This window comes from Ovis canadensis, chromosome 13 (assembly GCF_042477335.2).
Source record: "Ovis canadensis isolate MfBH-ARS-UI-01 breed Bighorn chromosome 13, ARS-UI_OviCan_v2, whole genome shotgun sequence".
NCBI lineage: Eukaryota > Metazoa > Chordata > Mammalia > Artiodactyla > Bovidae > Ovis > Ovis canadensis.
The window spans coordinates 93,109,041-93,127,875 of NC_091257.1; the positions used below are offsets into that span (position 1 = coordinate 93,109,041).

At 45.4% G+C, this 18,835-nt stretch overlaps 1 protein-coding gene and 1 long non-coding RNA gene across 3 annotated transcripts in view; one reads left to right on the forward strand and one right to left on the reverse strand.

Moving 5' to 3' along the window:
• B4GALT5 (beta-1,4-galactosyltransferase 5) overlaps positions 1 to 18,835 on the reverse strand; it is a 75,077-nt gene continuing 56,242 nt past the window's right edge. For both annotated transcript variants that reach the window (XM_069547033.1, XM_069547032.1), the window contains exons 3-9: positions 12,161 to 12,274; positions 11,075 to 11,199; positions 9,863 to 9,979; positions 9,055 to 9,242; positions 8,016 to 8,138; positions 4,109 to 4,210; positions 1 to 3,216 (exon numbers count right to left, since the gene is read on the reverse strand). In XM_069547033.1, coding sequence (XP_069403134.1) covers positions 3,069 to 3,216; positions 4,109 to 4,210; positions 8,016 to 8,138; positions 9,055 to 9,242; positions 9,863 to 9,979; positions 11,075 to 11,199; positions 12,161 to 12,274 — 917 coding nt within the window. In that variant the 3' untranslated portion in view covers positions 1 to 3,068. The remainder of the gene's footprint in view (positions 3,217 to 4,108; positions 4,211 to 8,015; positions 8,139 to 9,054; positions 9,243 to 9,862; positions 9,980 to 11,074; positions 11,200 to 12,160; positions 12,275 to 18,835) is intronic.
• LOC138417222 (uncharacterized) overlaps positions 2,747 to 18,835 on the forward strand; it is a 27,633-nt gene continuing 11,544 nt past the window's right edge. Inside the window, exon 1 of the long non-coding RNA XR_011248037.1 lies at positions 2,747 to 3,481. This is a non-coding gene — a long non-coding RNA (uncharacterized lncRNA). The remainder of the gene's footprint in view (positions 3,482 to 18,835) is intronic.

Here is an 18,835-nt window from a genome sequence, read left to right on the forward strand (position 1 = left end):
TTTGGTTCTTGAATATGTATTTTTTACTGAAAAAATCATTCATAAATTAACATACAAAAATGTACAAACACATGAGTAAATAATGTAATGACAAAGGACTATATTTTTGTGAAAAGTGTTTTTTAAAACATCTTTAGATTTCAGTGCAAAAATGTACCCCTGGCACCTCTTAAAACATAAGAGCAAGCTCAAAAAATCGTAGTGATGGAAATAAGCTAGTTCAATGTCATCGTCATTGGTGAGTGGATACCATCAGTCCGCGTGGCTGGCATTCGGTTATAGGTGTTTGTGGTGGGGCAGCTCTTAGGGGAGGCCCTGTATTGTCAAAATGAATAGCTTTGTGGACACTCCCTCCCCCCCAAAAGTCAGCGTGAAAGAAAACTTTTCCTTGCACACTGCAATCAAAAGACAAGGCTGATTTAAGGGGTCAACCATTAGATAGCCTTAAGGAATTTCAGCTGCCAAAATATGCACAAGGTCACATTTGGTTCTTGTTGTTTAACATGATAATTTCACGCTATCAACAGCACACGGGGCTGGCTGTGGTTTTTTTTTTTTTGCTTTTATGTTTCCCCACTCAGTTTAGTGGATAAATGATTAACAGTGCACAGTAAGAGACTTCACACAGATAAAACAAACTCACACATGATTGCAAGATGATTTAAGTCACCCAACTTCCAGCCCTGGAAAGACTTTTCCTTTCGTCCTCAAGCCAGCATTTTCTTTGTCAAATCAGGTGTTGTTAGCTTTCTGCCAGCATTTGTTCTTATGGCAAATACGCTAATGAAAGGCTTCAAACATGGGCCATCCCTGACCAATGACCAGTCTGCCCTGGCAAATTCTTCCAAAGGACATCGTAATTTTGTCACACTGAAAGCAGCTCACAGCTCTCAGAGAAAGAAGAGGCCAGGCCAGCACAGAGGCCTGGGGGCGCATGGAGGAAGGGGGAAAGAAATTTTTATTGCTTTATGCACCTTACGTCAAAGGAAAACCAAAAGAACTTCGTGTGTCGTGTTCCCTGTGAAGGTCTTTTAAAGCATGAAATGCTCAAAACTCTTTTAAAACATTATAACAACCTACCAGCGTGCTCAAGGGCAGGAATCTGCTCTCTCATATGAGCTGGTAAGAGCTTTGCAATGCGATTTCTTTTCTAAATAGCATTCTCTTCTTCGAAAGAACAAGAACACACATTAAAAAAAAACAAGGCCTGGCCAATCACTCCCACAGCTTGTGGGGATCATACGTCCATGGAACCCACACATGCAAAAACCCCAACCCATGTGTATATACACAAATATAGCCCCTACACACACATCCATGTAAACCATGAAAATTAAGGAAACTGAAGGCAAACAAGGCAATTAAGAAAAAAAAAAAAACTATGAAGTACTCCTCAGAAAGTACTCTTTAGTATGGATACATAAATATGTTTTATGGAAAAGGATGAGGGAAACCTGGTATTTCTCAGAATTCTGCAGGAGCCAAAGGGGACTATTAGGAGAGGGATTTGGCTCAGGGGAAAACAGAGAGGCACAAATTCAAATGCAATTTAGAATCTGACTTCAAAAAAGCACACAGGGATGTGAAAGGAGCACGTGAGCTCCTATGTCTGTCTGTCCAGCAGCTTTGTTAATCTAATCCCAAAGCTTTGATTTGGTCTAGCCTGGATCCCAGTTGACCCGAAGCACACAAGTGTCACCTGCTCCCTGGCTAAGTTCCACATCATTCGGTTGCTCATGATTCTATATATCGGGCTGGCCAAGAAGTTCATTTGGGTTTTCCCGTACTATGGTACAGAATGACCCAAGTGAGCTTTTTGGTCAACCCAATACTAGTTAATAATGTTGACCGGAAAAAAAAAAAAAAAAAAACACCATTCCAGCAACCAAAAAGGGGAATATTCAGTGGAATCATTGAAGTTGGTTGGTAATTTAGGCACAGATTTCAGAAACTGTGGCCACGGTCCACAAGAGCAAGCGAAAGAAAGAGAGAGAATCAGAAAGAAGGAAAAACCAACACCCCACTCTCTCCTGATGCCGAGGAAAGGATGAGACACCAAGGCGAGAGAGCCAGCAGTGTGCAGTGGGCCCACCTGAAGGGTTTGCTTCAGGCAGGACAGCACTATCCACAGCTTCCTGTTCAGCACAAGGCTGGGACCGGGAAGGACTGCCCAACAGGTAAGAGAAAACCAAAGCCAAAGTCAAGAGCAACGCTTTTGGAAAAGGGGACGGGAGGTGAGGCAGAAGTTGGCCACTGGCAATAATGACTGGACTGTTTCGTTCTGCCATGACACGCTCTATATCCACTCCTTTCCACAGTGACAGCAACCGGGGAGATGCTGTCGTTCCCTTTTAGCCGAGTTCCTGCGTCTGCCAAACCAATACAGGATCTGATGTATAAACCCTTGGTTTGAGTTGGAGCCGGCTAGAAAATTAAATTAAAAAAAAAAAAAGCATTTTACATGGCTTATTTACAATTATACTTCTTCAAGAAGTGATTGTTGCATGTCTATTTCTCTTCCCCAAGCCCTCCCCTTCCACCCTCAATCCCCACCCAAAGCAGGTAATTTAGAAAAAAGAGAAAGAGAGGGGACACCAGAGATGTAGAAGGATGGTTGTGTGGAGTTTCCTTTTGCTCTTCCTAAAACACAGCTGCCCTGCGGCGGGTCTGCCTCTCTGCTCTGGAGGCCAAGCTGCCGCCCAGGCCGTTCTCGCGGGGGGAGAGGCTCCGGGGCGGTTCCGGTTCCGGTTGCGGTTGCAGAGGCCCGTGGCGGAGACGGGGCGACGACGGGGCGGGAGGCCGGGGAGGAGGGCAGCAGGACAGACGTCGGTCTTGTGAAAAGGGCAGGTCAGTTCCCGGCCGCCTCCCTCTACCCCGGCGGGTCCGGACGGGGAAGGCGTTTTTGTGCGTGTGCTCTGTTCACATTTTTTTTCCTTGAACCCTGTGATCCTTCAGGAGGCGCTGGGTTTCCTGTTCTCTTCCCCTGGGGAGCGCCCCCCCCGCGAGACGCGTCCTGGGCTGCTGTCCTGGGGGCGGTGGGGGAAGCCAACGACTGTTCCCCCCTCCGCTCAGAACTCAGTCACCTGAGCCAGCTCGGGTGTCAAGTTGACGGTAATGTTTTTATACAAGGCGTCGTACGTGACGTTCGCGAAGTAGTTCAAGTTGTTGAGGCCGTCCACCGCTTGCCGCTCCTTGGACTTCCTCAGCAGAGCGTACCTGTGAAGCAGGGGCACAGGGGGCGGCTCTGAGCGAGGGGCCGAGCAGCACAACCCGGGGAGACCACGCTCCTGCCCGGCCCCGCAGGGCGGGGCATCAGCCGTTAGGCTCCTCCAGGCTGCGCGCCATTATCAGAACTGGAAACACCTCCTATTTCACGCGAGCCGTTGGACTTCATTTAACGCGCCTGCCCTTCGGCAGAGGAGGAAACCGAGGTTCACAATCCTAACTGGCTCGCCCGAGATCCCTGAGTGGGGAAGCGGAGGTAAGATGTTAAATGGGGGGACGAGAAAGTTCCATCTGTATTCAGTGCCCTCTTACTCCCCAGGAAAACAGTTCATGCAGTTGGATCGACTGTCGTGAGGACAGTCCTCCCAACAATTAACGAAAGACAGAAAGAGCCACTCCCAAGGACCTGGAGAGGCACGCCATCCACTCGCCTCTGCTCAGCCTGACCTGGAGTTTGTTTCACTGAAGGTTGGTACACGGTGATAAAGCAGCTGCAGCCACACAGAGGCTCAGGGACACCCTTCCAGAACCGAGCTCGCAGAGAGGGTGCCAAACTCTGTCACATGAGCGTGAGTTTACACAGACTTTGACCCGAAAGGGTTTTTCTCCAACTCCCTGAAGGCTACAGCGCAGACAACTACAAAGCTTAAGGAGGAGGAGGAGTGATTTCCTGAAAAGATCTTATAATCACATTTTTCACCAATAGTATCATTTTGCCCCCAAACACCTGCCTCACACTTAAAGTGAGTGATAAACAGGAACTCTTAAACAGCTGTCTGAACAAGACCTTGGAAGGGGTGAGGAGCAAGCCCAGGGACTGCAATGCTTGAGGACCCTGGAAATACAGGACTTTTGTATGAGGAATAAAAAAAACTGCACCAACCTTCCAAGAAACTGGACCTCTCCTCGATGGTGATGAGGAATGGACTTGTACTTCCCTGTGTCACCTTCTGGCCGACTCACAGAATAGCCTGCATTCTGGACTCTGTCCAAGACAAAGAAGATGGGTAAAATGATCAAGTCTGACAGGTGAGACCAAACCTATCCCAAGGCTGAGGAACGCCAAGTTGAACAACAGTGCTTCTTTTGCATCTATATATTCAAGTCACTTTCCCTCTGGATAAGTTCATGGTTTTAGAAAAGTCTACAATATGAAAAGTTTTGAAAAAAAAAAAAGAGAAATTAAAAATTCCCTAGGTTTGACATGGTGTCTCAGTGACAGGTACAACCATGTGGGTCCCCCTGCAGACAGGTGTACACATGCCCCCTCTGGGTCAGCTTGTTTGTTGTTTAGTTGCTAAGCCGTGTCTGACTCGTTTGTGACTCCATGGACTGTAACCCACCAGGCTCCTCTGTCCACAGAATTTCCCAGGCAAGAGTACTGGAGTGGGTTGCCATTTCCTTCTCCAGGGGATCTTCCTGACCCAGGGATGGAACCTGTGTCTCTTATGTCTCCTGCATTGGCAGGTGGATTCTTTACCCTCTGAGCCACCTGGGAAGCCCAAAATGGCATAGTATCTGCATAAAACCCCCACAAATCCTCCGGCAGACCTTAAATCATCTCTGCCTCAATGCTATGTAAATAGTTGCTTGCAGGGAGCAAATCCAAGTTTTGATTTTTGGAACTTTTTGGAATTCCGCACCCCCACCCCCAACCCCAATCCATAGCTGGTTGAATCCTCAAATTCAGAACCCACGGATATGGAGGGCTGACAGGGTGAAGATGTGTTCTCCCTCTCATTTGATAAATATGTATGAAATGCCTACTGTGTGCCTGGAATTGTGTGGGGGTGCTGGGGAAAACCAGTCACACATTCCTGGCCTGAGGGACTCCTTGCTGAGCTGGGGAAAGAAAAAGATGAGCCAGCAGAACAGATGTCCTAGGGGAGCTCAACTAGATTCAGAAACCAGTCAAACCAGTACAGAAAAGGTGCTCATCCTCACCAGGTTCCTAAGAAACCCAAATTAAAAGGATGAGATGCCATTTTTACCCATCAGACTGAGAAAGAATTGTCCAGGAGCTGCTGTGGTGAAATGGGGCACAAATTTCAATGGTCGTTTATATCCAAAAGCAGGTGGTGCGGTAAGAAAATTTGTACGCTTATGTACTGTTGGTCACAATACTTCTGCAATCTTTTCTGGAGGAAAATCAGACAATAACTATCAAAATTTTAAAAGTGCATTTACTTCTTGACTCTGCAGTTCTGCAACCAGGAAATTAACCTACAGAAATATTTGCTCATGTGAACAAAAGACGCTCAAAATTAAACAACACTGTTCATCAATAGGAGAGGATTAAAAATAAATTGCTATCTGTCTACACAAGGAAATACCACGTAATTATAATAATAATGAAATGGCTCTCTGTATTGACATGATTGGAAGGGGAGAAGGGATGTGTCTAGGTTGTTTATGTATGAATAGAAAGAACCATAAAGAAACTGCTTGTTCAAATGGCTACTTCCTGGGAAGGAAACAGGATAACAATGGGGATTAGGACTTACACTCTTTTGTTTATATGCGTGCGTGCATGCTAAGTCACTTCAGTTGTGTCCAATTCTTGGCGACCCTATGGACTATGAAAAAGATGAGCCAGCAGAACAGATGTCCTAGGGGAGCCCAGCTAGATTCAGAAACCAGTCAAACCAGTACAGAAAAGGTGCTCATCCTCACCAGGTTCCTAAGAAACCCAAATTAAAAGGATGAGATGCCATTTTTACCCATCAGACTGAAAGAATTGTCCAGGAGCTGCTGCCAAGCTCCTGTTCATGGAGTGGGTGGCCATGCCCTCCTCCAGGGGATCTCCTCGACCCAGGGATCAAACCTGCATTTCCTACGACTCCTGCATTGCAGGTGGATTCTTCACCACTGAGCCACCAGGGAAGCCCCTTTTGTTTATACACTTCTATATTATCTGAATTTTTACCAGCCTCCTCTGAATCCAAATTATACTCTCATTGTGATATATAGTCGTTCCTCAGTCTCCACGTGGGGGGACTGGTTCCAGCACCCTCCCTGCAGTTACTAAAATCTGAGGATACCCAAATCCCTTATGTAAAAATGGCATAGTTGCTGGGCTGCTGTTTAGTGGCTCCGCTGTGTCCAGCTCTTTGTGACCCCATGGACTGTAGCCCGTCAGGCTCCTCTGTTTATGGGATTTCCCAGGCGAGAACACTGGAGTGGGTTGCCTTTTCCTTCTCCAGGGGATCTTCCCGACCCATGGACTGAACCAGCATCTCCTGCACTGGCAGGTGGATTCTTTATTGCTGAGCCACCAGGGAAGCCCCTATTATTCACTTACTGTACAAAAATACTATTTGACACTACTCACACATGAGATTGTTCCTACAGACTTAAAATATGAGCCTTACCTGATGGCAAGGATAAATCTGTGTAAATATAACTCATATCTGACCTCTGGTTTGGGAAGGTTTCAGTGCAATGGGCTATGCATGTAAAGTACACACCAGATTTCTAAGATTTAGTAAGAAAAAAATGAATGTAGAATATCTCATTAATATTTTATATTAAAATAAATTTTATAGGATTGCATGTTAAAATGGTATTGTTTTGGATATACTGCGGTAAGTATAATTGTTAAAATATTTTTATTAATATAAAAACTTAATTTCACCTTTTTCCTTTTTTAAATCTTTCTAAATGGAGCTACTAGAACATTGAAAATTAAATACATGGGAATACCAGACCACCTGACCTGCCTCTTGAGAAACCTATATGCAGGTCAGGAAGCAACAGTTAGAACTGGACATGGAACAACAACAGACTGGTTCCAAATAGGAAAAGCAGTACATCAAGGCTGTATATTGTCACCCTGCTTATTTAACTTCTATGCAGAGTACATCATGAGAAACACTGGGCTGGAAGAAGCACAAGCTGGAATCAAGATTGCCAGGAGAAATATCAACAAACCTCAGATATGGAGATGACACCACCCTTGTGGCAGAAAGTGAAGAGGAACTAAAAAGCCTCTTGATGAAAGTGAAAGAGAGAGTGATAAAGTTGGCTTAAAGCTCAACATTCAGAAAACGAAGATCATGACATCTGGTCCCATCACTTCATGGCAAATAGATGGGGGAACAGTGGAAACAGTGTCAGACACTATTTTTTGGGGCTCCAAAATCACTGCAGATGGTGACTGCAGCCATGAAATTAAAAGACACTCCTTGGAAGAAAAGTTATGACCAACCTAGATAGCATATTCAAAAGCAGAGACATTACTTTGCCAACAAAGGTCCGTCTAGTCAAGGCTATAGTTTTTCCAGTGCTCATGTATGGATGCGAGAGTTGGACTGTGAAGAAAGCTAAGCGTCGAAGAATTGATGCTTTTGAACTGTTGTGTTGGAGAAGACTCTTGAGAGTCCCTTGGACTGCAAGGAGATCCAACCAGTCCATTCTAAACGACATCAGCCCTGGGATTTCTTTGGAAGGAATGATGCTAAAGCTGAAACTCCAGTACTTTGGCCACCTCATGAAAAGAGTTGACTCATTGGAAAAGACTCTGATGCTGGGAGGGATTGGGGGCAGGAGGAGAAGGGGACGACAGAGGATGAGATTGCTGGATGGCATCACCGACTTGATGGACTGAGTTTGAGTGAACTCTGGGAATTGGTGATGGACAGGGAGGCCTGACGTGCTGAGATTCATGGGGTCTCAAAGAGTCGGACATGACTGAGCAACTGAACTGAACTGAATGCGTCATATTCCTACTAGATAGTGCTAGTCTGGAGAGCCTAAGGGAGTGTTTCTAGAAGACATCAGAAGGGCAATACCTGTTCCACAGGTCGTCATCTTCTCCACCCCACCCCCAGAACGCATTAGGAAAGCCATTGATCTTCTGAAACTGTTCCACCGTTAAGCCGCTCACTCCGCCAAAGAACTCAGTATAAGGAAGCCTAAAAGGAGATGTATGGCATCAATTATCCGTGCATGAAAGGGTGTTCTCTTTTTCCCCCGTAGAACAGGCCATCTCATGGGAGAACTAAGTCTTAAGTAAAACAATAATCTGTGCTACTGCCCCGAACCACCTGAAATGGTTTCCTCGGGCCAAATGCATCAACCCAAGTAGCTAATTAAATTTCTTTTCTAACTGATGTTTTTTTTAAATCACAGCTTTATTGAGACAGAACTGACATGCCATATAACTTACCCATTTATTATTTTTTGAAAATATTTACTGATTGATTGGTTTGGTCTGAGTGTAGCAGGTGGGGTCTTTGATCTTTGTTGAAGTATGTGGGATCTAGTCTCCTGACCAGGGATCAAACCTTGGTCCCCCACACTGGGGGCATGGAGTCCCTAATTTACTTATTTAAGGTGTAAAATTCAATGGCTTTTTTTAATATATATTCATGGAGATTTGCAACCATGGCCACAATCAGTGTTAATCAATTTCATCACCGCCCCTCCCCCACCCTAGGAGCCTTGTACCCATCATCAGCAGTCAGTCACTCATTTTTCCCTACTCTCCTCAACCCTATACAACCACAGTTCTTCTTTCTGTCTCTACAGATTTGCCTATTCTGGACATTTCATACAAACTGAATCATATAATACTCGGTCTTTCATAGCTAGTTGTCTTTCACTGAGCATAACACTTTCTAGGTTCATCCAGGCTGTCACATAGATCAGTACTTCATTTCTTCTTATTGCCAAATAGCATTCCATCATATGGATTGATATACTACATTTCGTTTATCCATTCATCAGTAGATTGTGATTCACACTGGAGCTAATTTGATTTGGTCATCCTTGCACCTTTCATCATCCTTCTAAATTTAACCTCTTTAATTAAAAGGAAATAATACTCACAGATACATATACTTATCCAGTTTAGTCGCAAAGTGCCTTGGCATCTGTCCACATCCATAATAGTTACGATCACTTTCTGGTATGTGATCCACGTCATGAAAAATGAGGCAGTCCCAGTCCAGGTCCTTCATTGCTTCTTGAAAACCCACATTAAAAAGCATCGCTCGATTAAAGGGTTGGGTGCCAACCTAAAAGAAGCAGAACTTTATTTTTAAAGGACTCTTGAAGAAGAATCTTTGCTGCCTCAGCCCTGCCTAAAAGAGAGCTTACTGAGAGATCACTGGGCCGGAAGGGTGGTGGGTCCTGCCTGGTTCATCACTGACTCACCATCACTTGACCTCTGGCCTCAACTTCCTCAGGAATAAAAAAGGGTATTAAGTATAAACCTAAGCCTCTCTCTCCCAAGGCTGTTTGAAAGCAGAGAGTCAGCTGTGTAATGGCATTTAGAAGGGTACCCAACCCACTACACGGAAGGAAGAACAACACAGCCATTTCCACCTGCAGCCCCTTATCTCCCGGGAACTTCCTGGGTCTGAAATGTAAAGACAATACCCAAAGCAGTTCCAGCAAAACCAGCCCACAAGAGGCCTTTGTTCAAGGGTAAACGAAGCTCCAGGCAGCACTCAAACCTGCTAGTACTGAACATCACGGAGGAGCACAGGACACCCTCTGCTCCCTGCCCCACACAGAGCCACTCAATCGTTGAGTTTTCGATCTTATGGGCTCTTAACCCCAAGGACGGATCAGCTTGACACTCTCTCAATTGTAGTCTTGGAAGAGAAAGAAGAGAGAAGAAAGGGCCACTCACTTGCTCCACCACATAAAACGCAAACTGCAGGCGCTGGCGCTGGAGCATGGGAATGAGGTGTCGGAGCAGGACCGGGAGGTGCTCATGGCGGTTCCGGAAGGGGACAAGGATGGCCACCTGCAGCGGGTCATAGCGACAGAGGCCACCCGGTCAGCGAGTCCCCTCAACTGCTCCCACAGCACTGGAGCCCGGCTCGCTTGGGGGCCTCCAGGGAGTTGCCTTACCCTCCACTTCTCTGCAGTCACCCTTTATGTCAGTAGTATCTCCTGTTTCTTTATTCTAGCGCAGCTTGTTTTAGAACAATGTGGGTGTGCTTGTCCCAACCACACTAGACTAAGAGATTAGGAGGGTTGGTGAGATGTCTTAACACTCCTTTATATGAGAGCAAAGCCTTGTTCTGTGTCTTGTATATTCTCCAGGCAAGAATACTGGAGTGGGTAGCCATTCCCTTCTCCAGGGGATCTTCCCGACCCAGGGGTTGTCCCACATTGCAAGTGGATTCTTTACCATCTGAGCCACCTGGGAAGCCCCATATTATCAACATATACTAAATGAATAATTTTAACTGACATGAAAAAACATCTATATATATATATTTAATGCTGGTCATTAAGTTGATTTTATATCCCAGTGATGGAGTGGAAACACTGCTTTGTTCCAGATCTGCTTGATCGCTGCTGTACTATAGCATCTCACAGGGCTGGCAGGGAATAAGCACTTTACTAAATACTTGTTGAAAGAATTGACTTAAGTCACTGTCAAGCTTGAGCCACACTACTGATGTCTCCTGATTACAGTCATGCAGAAAAAAAACTAAACAATTCTCACAGGCTAGATAGTTCTGCTTTTTACTCCACCAGATTCTTGGCAATAATGCCAAATAAAGCACAAAGCACTGAATTTGTGAAGATGGCTTCTGCAAATCTATCAGGAGAGACCCACCACCCCCCTTCCCCCACTACTTAGCCAATATTCCTGGAAGGAAGAAAAAGGGTCCTGGTTCGGTGACCAGAACAATGCGTATGTCTGCGGCTACAGCAGAGTCCTCAGGGAAACCCACTCCTCCATTATGTTCCCATCAGATGCAAATCCTTTGCAGTAAGCGGTAAGTAGGATGCAAATTACAAAGTGTCAGAGGGGAATCCAGGGTGATCCGACATGACAGCAAGTCCAGGTAGGCTTCCCAGCACCTGGGGTCTGACCCCACCCTACCTTCCATCGAGGCACACAATCTGACGGCTTCCAGTGACCGCCCAGCTTGATGGTTGGGTCTTTAGAGAAGAGTTCATGGATGGCGTCCATTCCAATCTCACTCATGTTTATGTCTATTGGGCCCTCTGAACAGAGATGGGGAAAAAAATAGTAAGAGGCCACGAAATTCCTACGTTCAGGGTTGTAATCTCTGGCGTGGATCAGTGCTTTTTCAGTGGGTTGTGTTTTTTAACAAGGATGGGGGTCCCTACGTCTGCTTCCCAACCCACTGGGTTTCAGTTCATCCCTATTTCTGGGTAAAGCGGCAAACCAAGAAATAAAGACTTGGGAGTTCTGCTTCCACCAAAGATGTAGAAAGAAATGAAGACCGAGTACAAAAGCAGCTGAACTTCTCAAAGAGGAAGGAGAAAAGCAGCTGAGCTTGGTAGCATCTCTGTGTGCTCCTGAGCCGAGTGCGGACACGCTGTCCCGATTCACTGATCAGTGACCCTGACTGGTCATGGCCAAACTCAGAACATGCATCATCTCGAACTCAAGTCAGGAAGAAGACAGTCCAAGAAGCCCCAAAGCACAGGAAAGGTGTAAGAGTACACTGTCATTGCTCTAGATTACGCATGAGATTCTAAGAAGGGAAGGGGAAGGGAAGGGGAAGCGGAAAAAGGAAGAGAAAGAAAAGATGCAAGAATTTTTCTTAACCAGCACTTTGTTAAGAAAATAACTTCTCTCATATTAAATGAGTTATACAATCAGTGTGAGATTTACAGTAAAAGACAAAGCTGGTTGCCTACACTTTCTCAAGGGTATCTTAACAGACCTCAAGTTACAAAGGAAGTGGAACATGTAGAGCAAAGAGTGAAAAATGTGGTGGGAGATGGCGCCAGAGCAGAGGCGACCCTGCAGAAGGGCTGCCGAGGAGCCAGGCCACGTGCAACCTTCATAGTTCCTATTTCCAAGGGCCAGGAGGAGTTTACAATCTCTCTGTAAGTAGACGTATCGAGAGATCAAGAACACTCTCCCTTCTATTTTAATCAAATAGAAGGACATCGGTTTTAAAAGCAGAGGAAGATAAGCAAGCACTCTACTCACTCATGGAAGGGAGCCTTTCGGGACAGGTATGGTTTGCAAAGTAGGTGAAGTCTTCAGGAAGAAAAGTCGTGGTCTGTAGGAAGGATTCGCTGTGGTTCAAGTCAAGAGGATAATCTAGAGAGGGAAGAAAAGAAAAGGCAGCTCCGATTGGTACAAGTCTTCATCTCTGTAATTCTCAGATGCCCACCAAACAAGGATTTTTCTAAGTCATTATCTTTTGGTGAGGCAGGATGCTGACTTAGCCCTTCCGCTGAAATTTGAATACATCAATAGAAATGTTAATCAGATGATACTATTTCACCAGTGTTTCTGTTCTCATTGTTATTATAGTTTGATATGCAGTCAGTTCATAGTCAAACAACCCTGCAACATAACTGAAAAAGAGAAACCAGCATTCCCTCCCATGTCTTTCTGAAAGGAAATGCTCTCACTTCTGTTAATCAACTACCTTAGTATTTTGGGCTTCCCTGGTGGCTCAGATGGTAACGAATCTGCCTGCAATGCAAGAGACTTAGGTTCGATCCCTGGGTTGTAAGATTCCCCGGAGAAGAGAATGGCTACTCACTCTAGTATTCTTGCCTGGAGGATCGCATGGACAGGGGAGCCTGGTGGGCTACAGTCCATGGGGTTGCAAAAAGTCGGACACAACTGAGCAACTAACATGTACATACATGCATACCTTAGTATTTATCTCTATCAGCCTATACAGCCAGTCTTTTCTTTTTTGGGGGGTGTCTTTTTTTTTTATTGCGGTATACTTGCTTTACAATGTTGTATTAGTTTCTGCTGTGCAGCAAAGTCAACCAGGTATCCATTTACATTATCCCCTCTTTTTTTTGGATTTCCTTCCCATTTAGTTCACCACAGAGCACTGAGTAGCGTTCCCTGTGCTATAAAGTAGGTTCTTATTAGTTATCCATTTTATACAGAGTATCAGTAGTATCTATATATGTCAATCCCAAATCTCCTAATTCACCCCACACCCCCCTTGATATATATATATATTTATTTATTTATTTATTTATTCTCTATGTCTGTGTCTCTATTTCTGCTTTGCAAATAAGATCATCAGAACCATTCTTTTCTAGATTCCACATATGTGTTCATAATGTACGATACTTCTGCCTGACTTCACTTTGTACGACAGTCTCTAGGTCTATCCACATCTCTACAAATGGCACAGTTTTGTTCTTTTTTATGGTATACAGTTGATCTCGATGCTTCGTTTTTAGGTCTGTTAACTTTTCACTATGGAGGATGAAGATTTCGTACCCTTCCTCCCCTGCCTCCACCACACACATACCCTTCCCATCCTCCAGTATCCCTACAGTGAGACATGCTAATTGTGGTTAGGACAGTCTTCAGTATTTTTATTATGATGACTCAATAAACATTCTCTGTTGCTGAGAAATGTGGAAAGGATGATTACATTTCCTTTCCTGCCAAGTTTTCTGCCCCCTGGATTAATTGTCTTCTTTTCCTGTTTGCTTCGTTTTATGTGGAATGATGACAAGTGGATGTCTTGCCCTTCGCCACTTCACTTCCCCTCAAGACACAGGCATCGGGTCTTCCTCTTGCTAAGAAGGTCCAGCGCCTCCCAACCCACTCCAACATGGACGGGTCTTCCTGACCCACTCGGGCTACTCTGGGATCTCCCTTCATCAGTGGCCAGGGGAGTCCGTTCATCTCCCTAGGGTGTCGAACCTCAGTTTTCCTAACTTCAACTTCTTTGTTTTCACTGGGTAAAGCACATTCTTCCAGTGGCTTCCTAAAAAGGGGAAACGGAAGTGATTTTGAAACCCTGGATATCTGATTATTTTTATTCTTCCTCAGTTGATACATGGGTTTTACAGAATTCTAGGCTGGAGATAAATTTTCCTTTGGAATTGTAAAGGTGCTGTTCCACTTCCTTCTAGAGTCCTGTGGGCCTGTAAGTCCAGTCATTCCAATTCCTGTTCTTTGTAAAAGGTGACAGTAATTTCTTTCTGGAAGCGTGAAGAACTTTCTCTTTGTTCAGGAAATTTGATATTGGTGTGCTTGCCCCACTGTGTTGGCAATGTAGTAGCCTCTGAAGTCTGGGGATTCAAGTCCTGTTCAAGAATTTTTCAGAGGTATCACTGTGGTGATGATTTCCTGCCTTCTGTATTCTGGGCTCTCTTTCTGGATGTTGGGCCTCCTGGCCCTATAATTTTCTCATCTTTTCTACCTGACTTTCTATCCTGCCATTTTTCTGCTCTACCTTCAGAGAGATTTCCTCAATTTTATCCAGTCCTTTATCATTTCCTGCTTTTTTTAAATTTCCTAGTGTCCCTTTAATTTTCCGAATGTTCATCTTTTTCAATATCTTGTTCCACGTTTACAATCCTTGTCCTCTGACCCTCAAGAACACGTGTGATGGTTAAGTTTTCTCCTCCCAGCATACCGTTTCTTCCAATTTGTTGCTTGTTTTGATCGCCGGCACAGTGACGCTTGGCCATCTGCTAACGTTTAAGAGTGGGGCTTGGAATCAGCTAACTGGAAGTGTTTGGGTGGAGGTTCTTCACTGGAGGGCGTTCTGGTCAGAGGTTTGGATGGGAAACCTCCAGGGTCAGTATCTTTGGGTCTTTCTTCTTGGTCTGGTCAGGTTCCCCAGAGAAGTCATTCTAATCTCCTGCCAGAATGGTACAGTCTTTGTTACAAGCATCCTGAAACAGGAGGAGGAAAAGCTGGGGGCACCCTGAAAAAAGCCAGGTGCCCCAGCTGACAGGCCCTCTGTTTTATGATCTCTGGCTGGAGGTTATTGAGTCTCCAGTACTTTGCCAGGTTAGGGGATAGAATATTGGACTGCTTTTTAAACAGCTTTCAACCCATCTTTATCTTAGTTTGCCACCTTTATTTTTATCTCCAGAAATAGCTGATATTCTAACTTCTGAGCTTCTGAGCAATTCTGGGGTATCAACTATGAGGTGGTTGGCTTTCCTTGTTGCACATTAGCAGTGAGTTTTCTTGGGTCTGTTAAGTCCATTATCACTGGTCCATCTGCTTTCCAACTTTTATAATTTTTTGAGGTGATCTCCTTTCTTGTGCTTCTCATTTTTAAGGGTTTACAGCACTAAAAACACATACATACACACAATATCTACTGTTATTTGTGATGTTTTAACTTTATTGCAAATGCCTTTTTTCTAGAGGGAGGTATGAAGGGGGTCCTCCAATCTCTTACCTTTTTACAAAGAAAGCGCGGCACCCTATACAGAACTCCTACGAGGAGACGTGCCTGGTGTCAGTCTGAGGCCTGATTAAACTATGGGTTGATGATCTCGACATTTGTCGTTGTTTAGTTGCTCAGTGTGTCTGACAATTTTGTGACCCGGTGGACTGTCGCCCACCAGGCCCCTCTGTTCATAGCGTTTCCCAGGCAAGAATACTGGAGTGTGTTGCCATTTCCTTCTCCAGGAGATCTTCCCAACCCAGGGACTGAACCTGCGCCTTCTACATTCTTTATCATTGAGCCACCAGGCAAGTCCCATCTTAGAAGATGACAGGCCCCCAAATATGTGGTGGGTAGTTTTTATGGGCTTGGTATTTCATGGGCTGATGAGTGGGAGGATTATTGCAGCTATTTTTGGGAAGGGGTGGAGATTGTCAGGAACCGGGTCACCACCCACTTTTTGACCTTTTATGGTCAGCCTCAGAACTGTCGTGGTACCTATGGTTTGTCATTCCGCTTGCGGATGTGTTACAATGAACTGCACTGAGGCTCAAAGTCTAGCGGAAGTCGACTCATCCACCATCTTGGATCTAGCCGGTTCTAACCAGTTTATGTCATATTCAACAGCTACGTCACTCTTTTAAAGGATGTCCCCTGCCCACTTCCCTCCTGTTTCATCAGCAGCAAGCAGGAAACAAAAGACCACTTTTTTTTCCTTCTTCCGGCTACTAAATTAATAATGTCACTGTTAAAAAAAGAAAACCTCAAATATACAAGTCCTAAGTGAAAGTCCATAACCTTGCCCTACACCTTGAAGAATCCCCACCCCACCAAACCCTAATTCCATCAATTCTAATTTTCAATTCTTTACGTAAAAATTTAAACAAAATCTAGCTTCCCACTAGCAGTAGAAGCCTTTTAAAGTGGAAGAGGCAGAGAAAATTAATTGCTCGTGACACAGCAAAGAATCAGACACGACTGAAGCAATTTCGCATGCACGCACGCAGGCGCGCCATGGTAAAAACTGTGCCTGGTTATTGTGGGGCCCTGGTTCTCTTCCTCCAGCCGCCTGGAAACGGGCAGACTATATTGCCTACTCTCCTCAGGGGTTCCAAACACCAATTTCTTGGTCTTCTAAAGTACAACCCAACTGAATGAGGGAATCGTTGACAGAAAAAGCCAGCCTGCTGAATTTCTATGGCCATGATTTTACTTAATTTAAATCTAAACCATATTGAACCAGAACATGTTCTTCCAGCAAGGGAGGTAGGCAGCAAAGAAGGCAACTGTTTTTACATTTATAACAGAGGACATGCTTCCTACCTGTAGATTCAAATAGCCTACTTGGTCAACTCTGCTTTACATCAGTGGTTCGGCAGTCCTTGCTGAATATTCGAATCATCTAGGAAGCTTTTTAAATATCTTGTGCCCAGGTAATACCCTAGACTTATTAAATAAGAACCTCTGGGCATGAGGTGCTGCTGCTGCTAAGTCGCTTCAGTCATGTCCGACTCTGTGCAACCCCATGGACGGCAGCCCACCAGATTCCCCCGTCCCTGGGATTCTCCAGGCGATTCTCCAGGCAAGAACACTGGAGCAGGTTGCCATTTCCTTCTCCAATGCATGAAAGTGAAAAGTGAAAGGGAAGTCGCTCAGTCGTGTCGGACTCTTCGCGACCCCATGGACTGCAGCCTACCAGGCTCCTCCGTCCATGGGATTTTCCAGGCAAGAGTACTGGAGTAGGGTGCCATTGCCTTCTCCGGGGCGTGAGGTGCAGACGTCAGTATTCTGTAAAGCCCCCAGGGAAGTCCAATCTGCACTCAGGTTTATGTTGCTACCCCAATAAGTGGGGGTGCTAAACTTCTGCTTTTTCCCTCAAACTGCCAAATCCAGCTGAGTGGGGACCTCACAGTGCTGACCAACAGATCCAGGAGGAATCACTGCTTTCTCTCCCCATTTGCGAAAAGGCCAAGCACCTGCCTCTCTGTTTGAAAAAAGTGGGGGAAAAAATACACATACACACACACTAGAAAGATGTCATCAGGACATCTTAACAAGTACTGGTAATATACAAAGAATCTGCATTCTTCAGGATTTAGCCCACTTAAGGATGACTACCCACTGGGACAGGAGACATTACGATTATGGACTGACCACCCAAAACCAGAGAGAAAGAGGTTAAGAATATCCACCTCCTTGAATACAGTACAAAACATCCTGGCAGTGACTTTATCTGTCTACAACAGACCTGTTTTGAAGGATGTGGGCAAGAGGACGTTTTTCTGAGTACGTGACCAGAAGGGGACTCGGGTCACCAGTGTGGGGAGGTTGGTGTGTATGTGCACGTGTATACGGAGAGAAGAACTGTCTCTCTGGGTAGAATGGTGCCTGGAAATTTGTATTTAAGAATGAGAAATGCCAGGCCACCCCACCACTCACCTCAAACACATGACTAAAGTGGCTGGCCTGGATGAACCCAGAGAACTCTCTCCTGATGCCAGCAGTCTCTTGAGCATCTCTCTCAACCACTCAGAGCAAACCGTGCCGGACTCGCAATCTCACATACCAGCAGCTTTCGGTGACAAGAAGGCTCTGCACATCACTGTGTGCATACACAGTCGTTTAAGTCGTGCCCGACTTCTTGCGCCCCCATGGACTCTAGCCCACCAGGCTCCTCTGTCTGTGGAATTCTCCAGGCAAGAATACTGGGGCAGTGGCCACTCCCACCTCTAGGGGATCTTCCCGACCCAGGGATCGAATCCGGGTCTCCTGCATTGCAGGCGGGTTCTTTACCCACTGAACCACCAGGGAAGCCCTTATTTCAGGCTATTTCCAGGTCACGGTCCTGATCTCTTAAGGTACGTTCTTTTTAGGCAGCAGCCTTGTTTGCTTTCAAGGGTGAAGAAAGCTGGCATTACTTCAACGAGACACTAAGCTTTTCAGCCACACTTGGCCTCCTGAAGACCTCTGAACATAGATGTGTTCAACAGCACTTTTTTCAGGGTGGGTCAACACAGTTCACGAACTATCTCAGCCAGGCCACTCTCACCAAGCTCCTGGCGAGAGTGGCCGGGTCAGCAGTGATGGTTATCTGGCTATCTCAGCAGCTTTAGGTCCCAAACACTCTCTCTGACTGTGTTAGGCAGAAAACGACTTTGAAATGAATTTTTAAAAAGAGTTCATTTTCACTAGATAAGCTCCAATGAAATGATGTTTCCTATTCAACATTTAGTCAACAAGGATGTGCCAATTAACACAGAAGCCAATCAAGATGGTAATCTTGGATCTAGGTCACAACACTTAAAGGTGGGTTTCCTTGTTAAATCTATCCACTTGTGCACTCAAAAAATCATTTACTCTGTGCCTGCTGTGTGTGAGGCAGGGTACCAGGCACCGGGGGTACAAAGACAACACAGGCAAGGAGGGCGCTGCTGGGGTTCAGAGGTCAGCAAGTCCCAACCCCACCATGGCACGGAGTCCTAGAA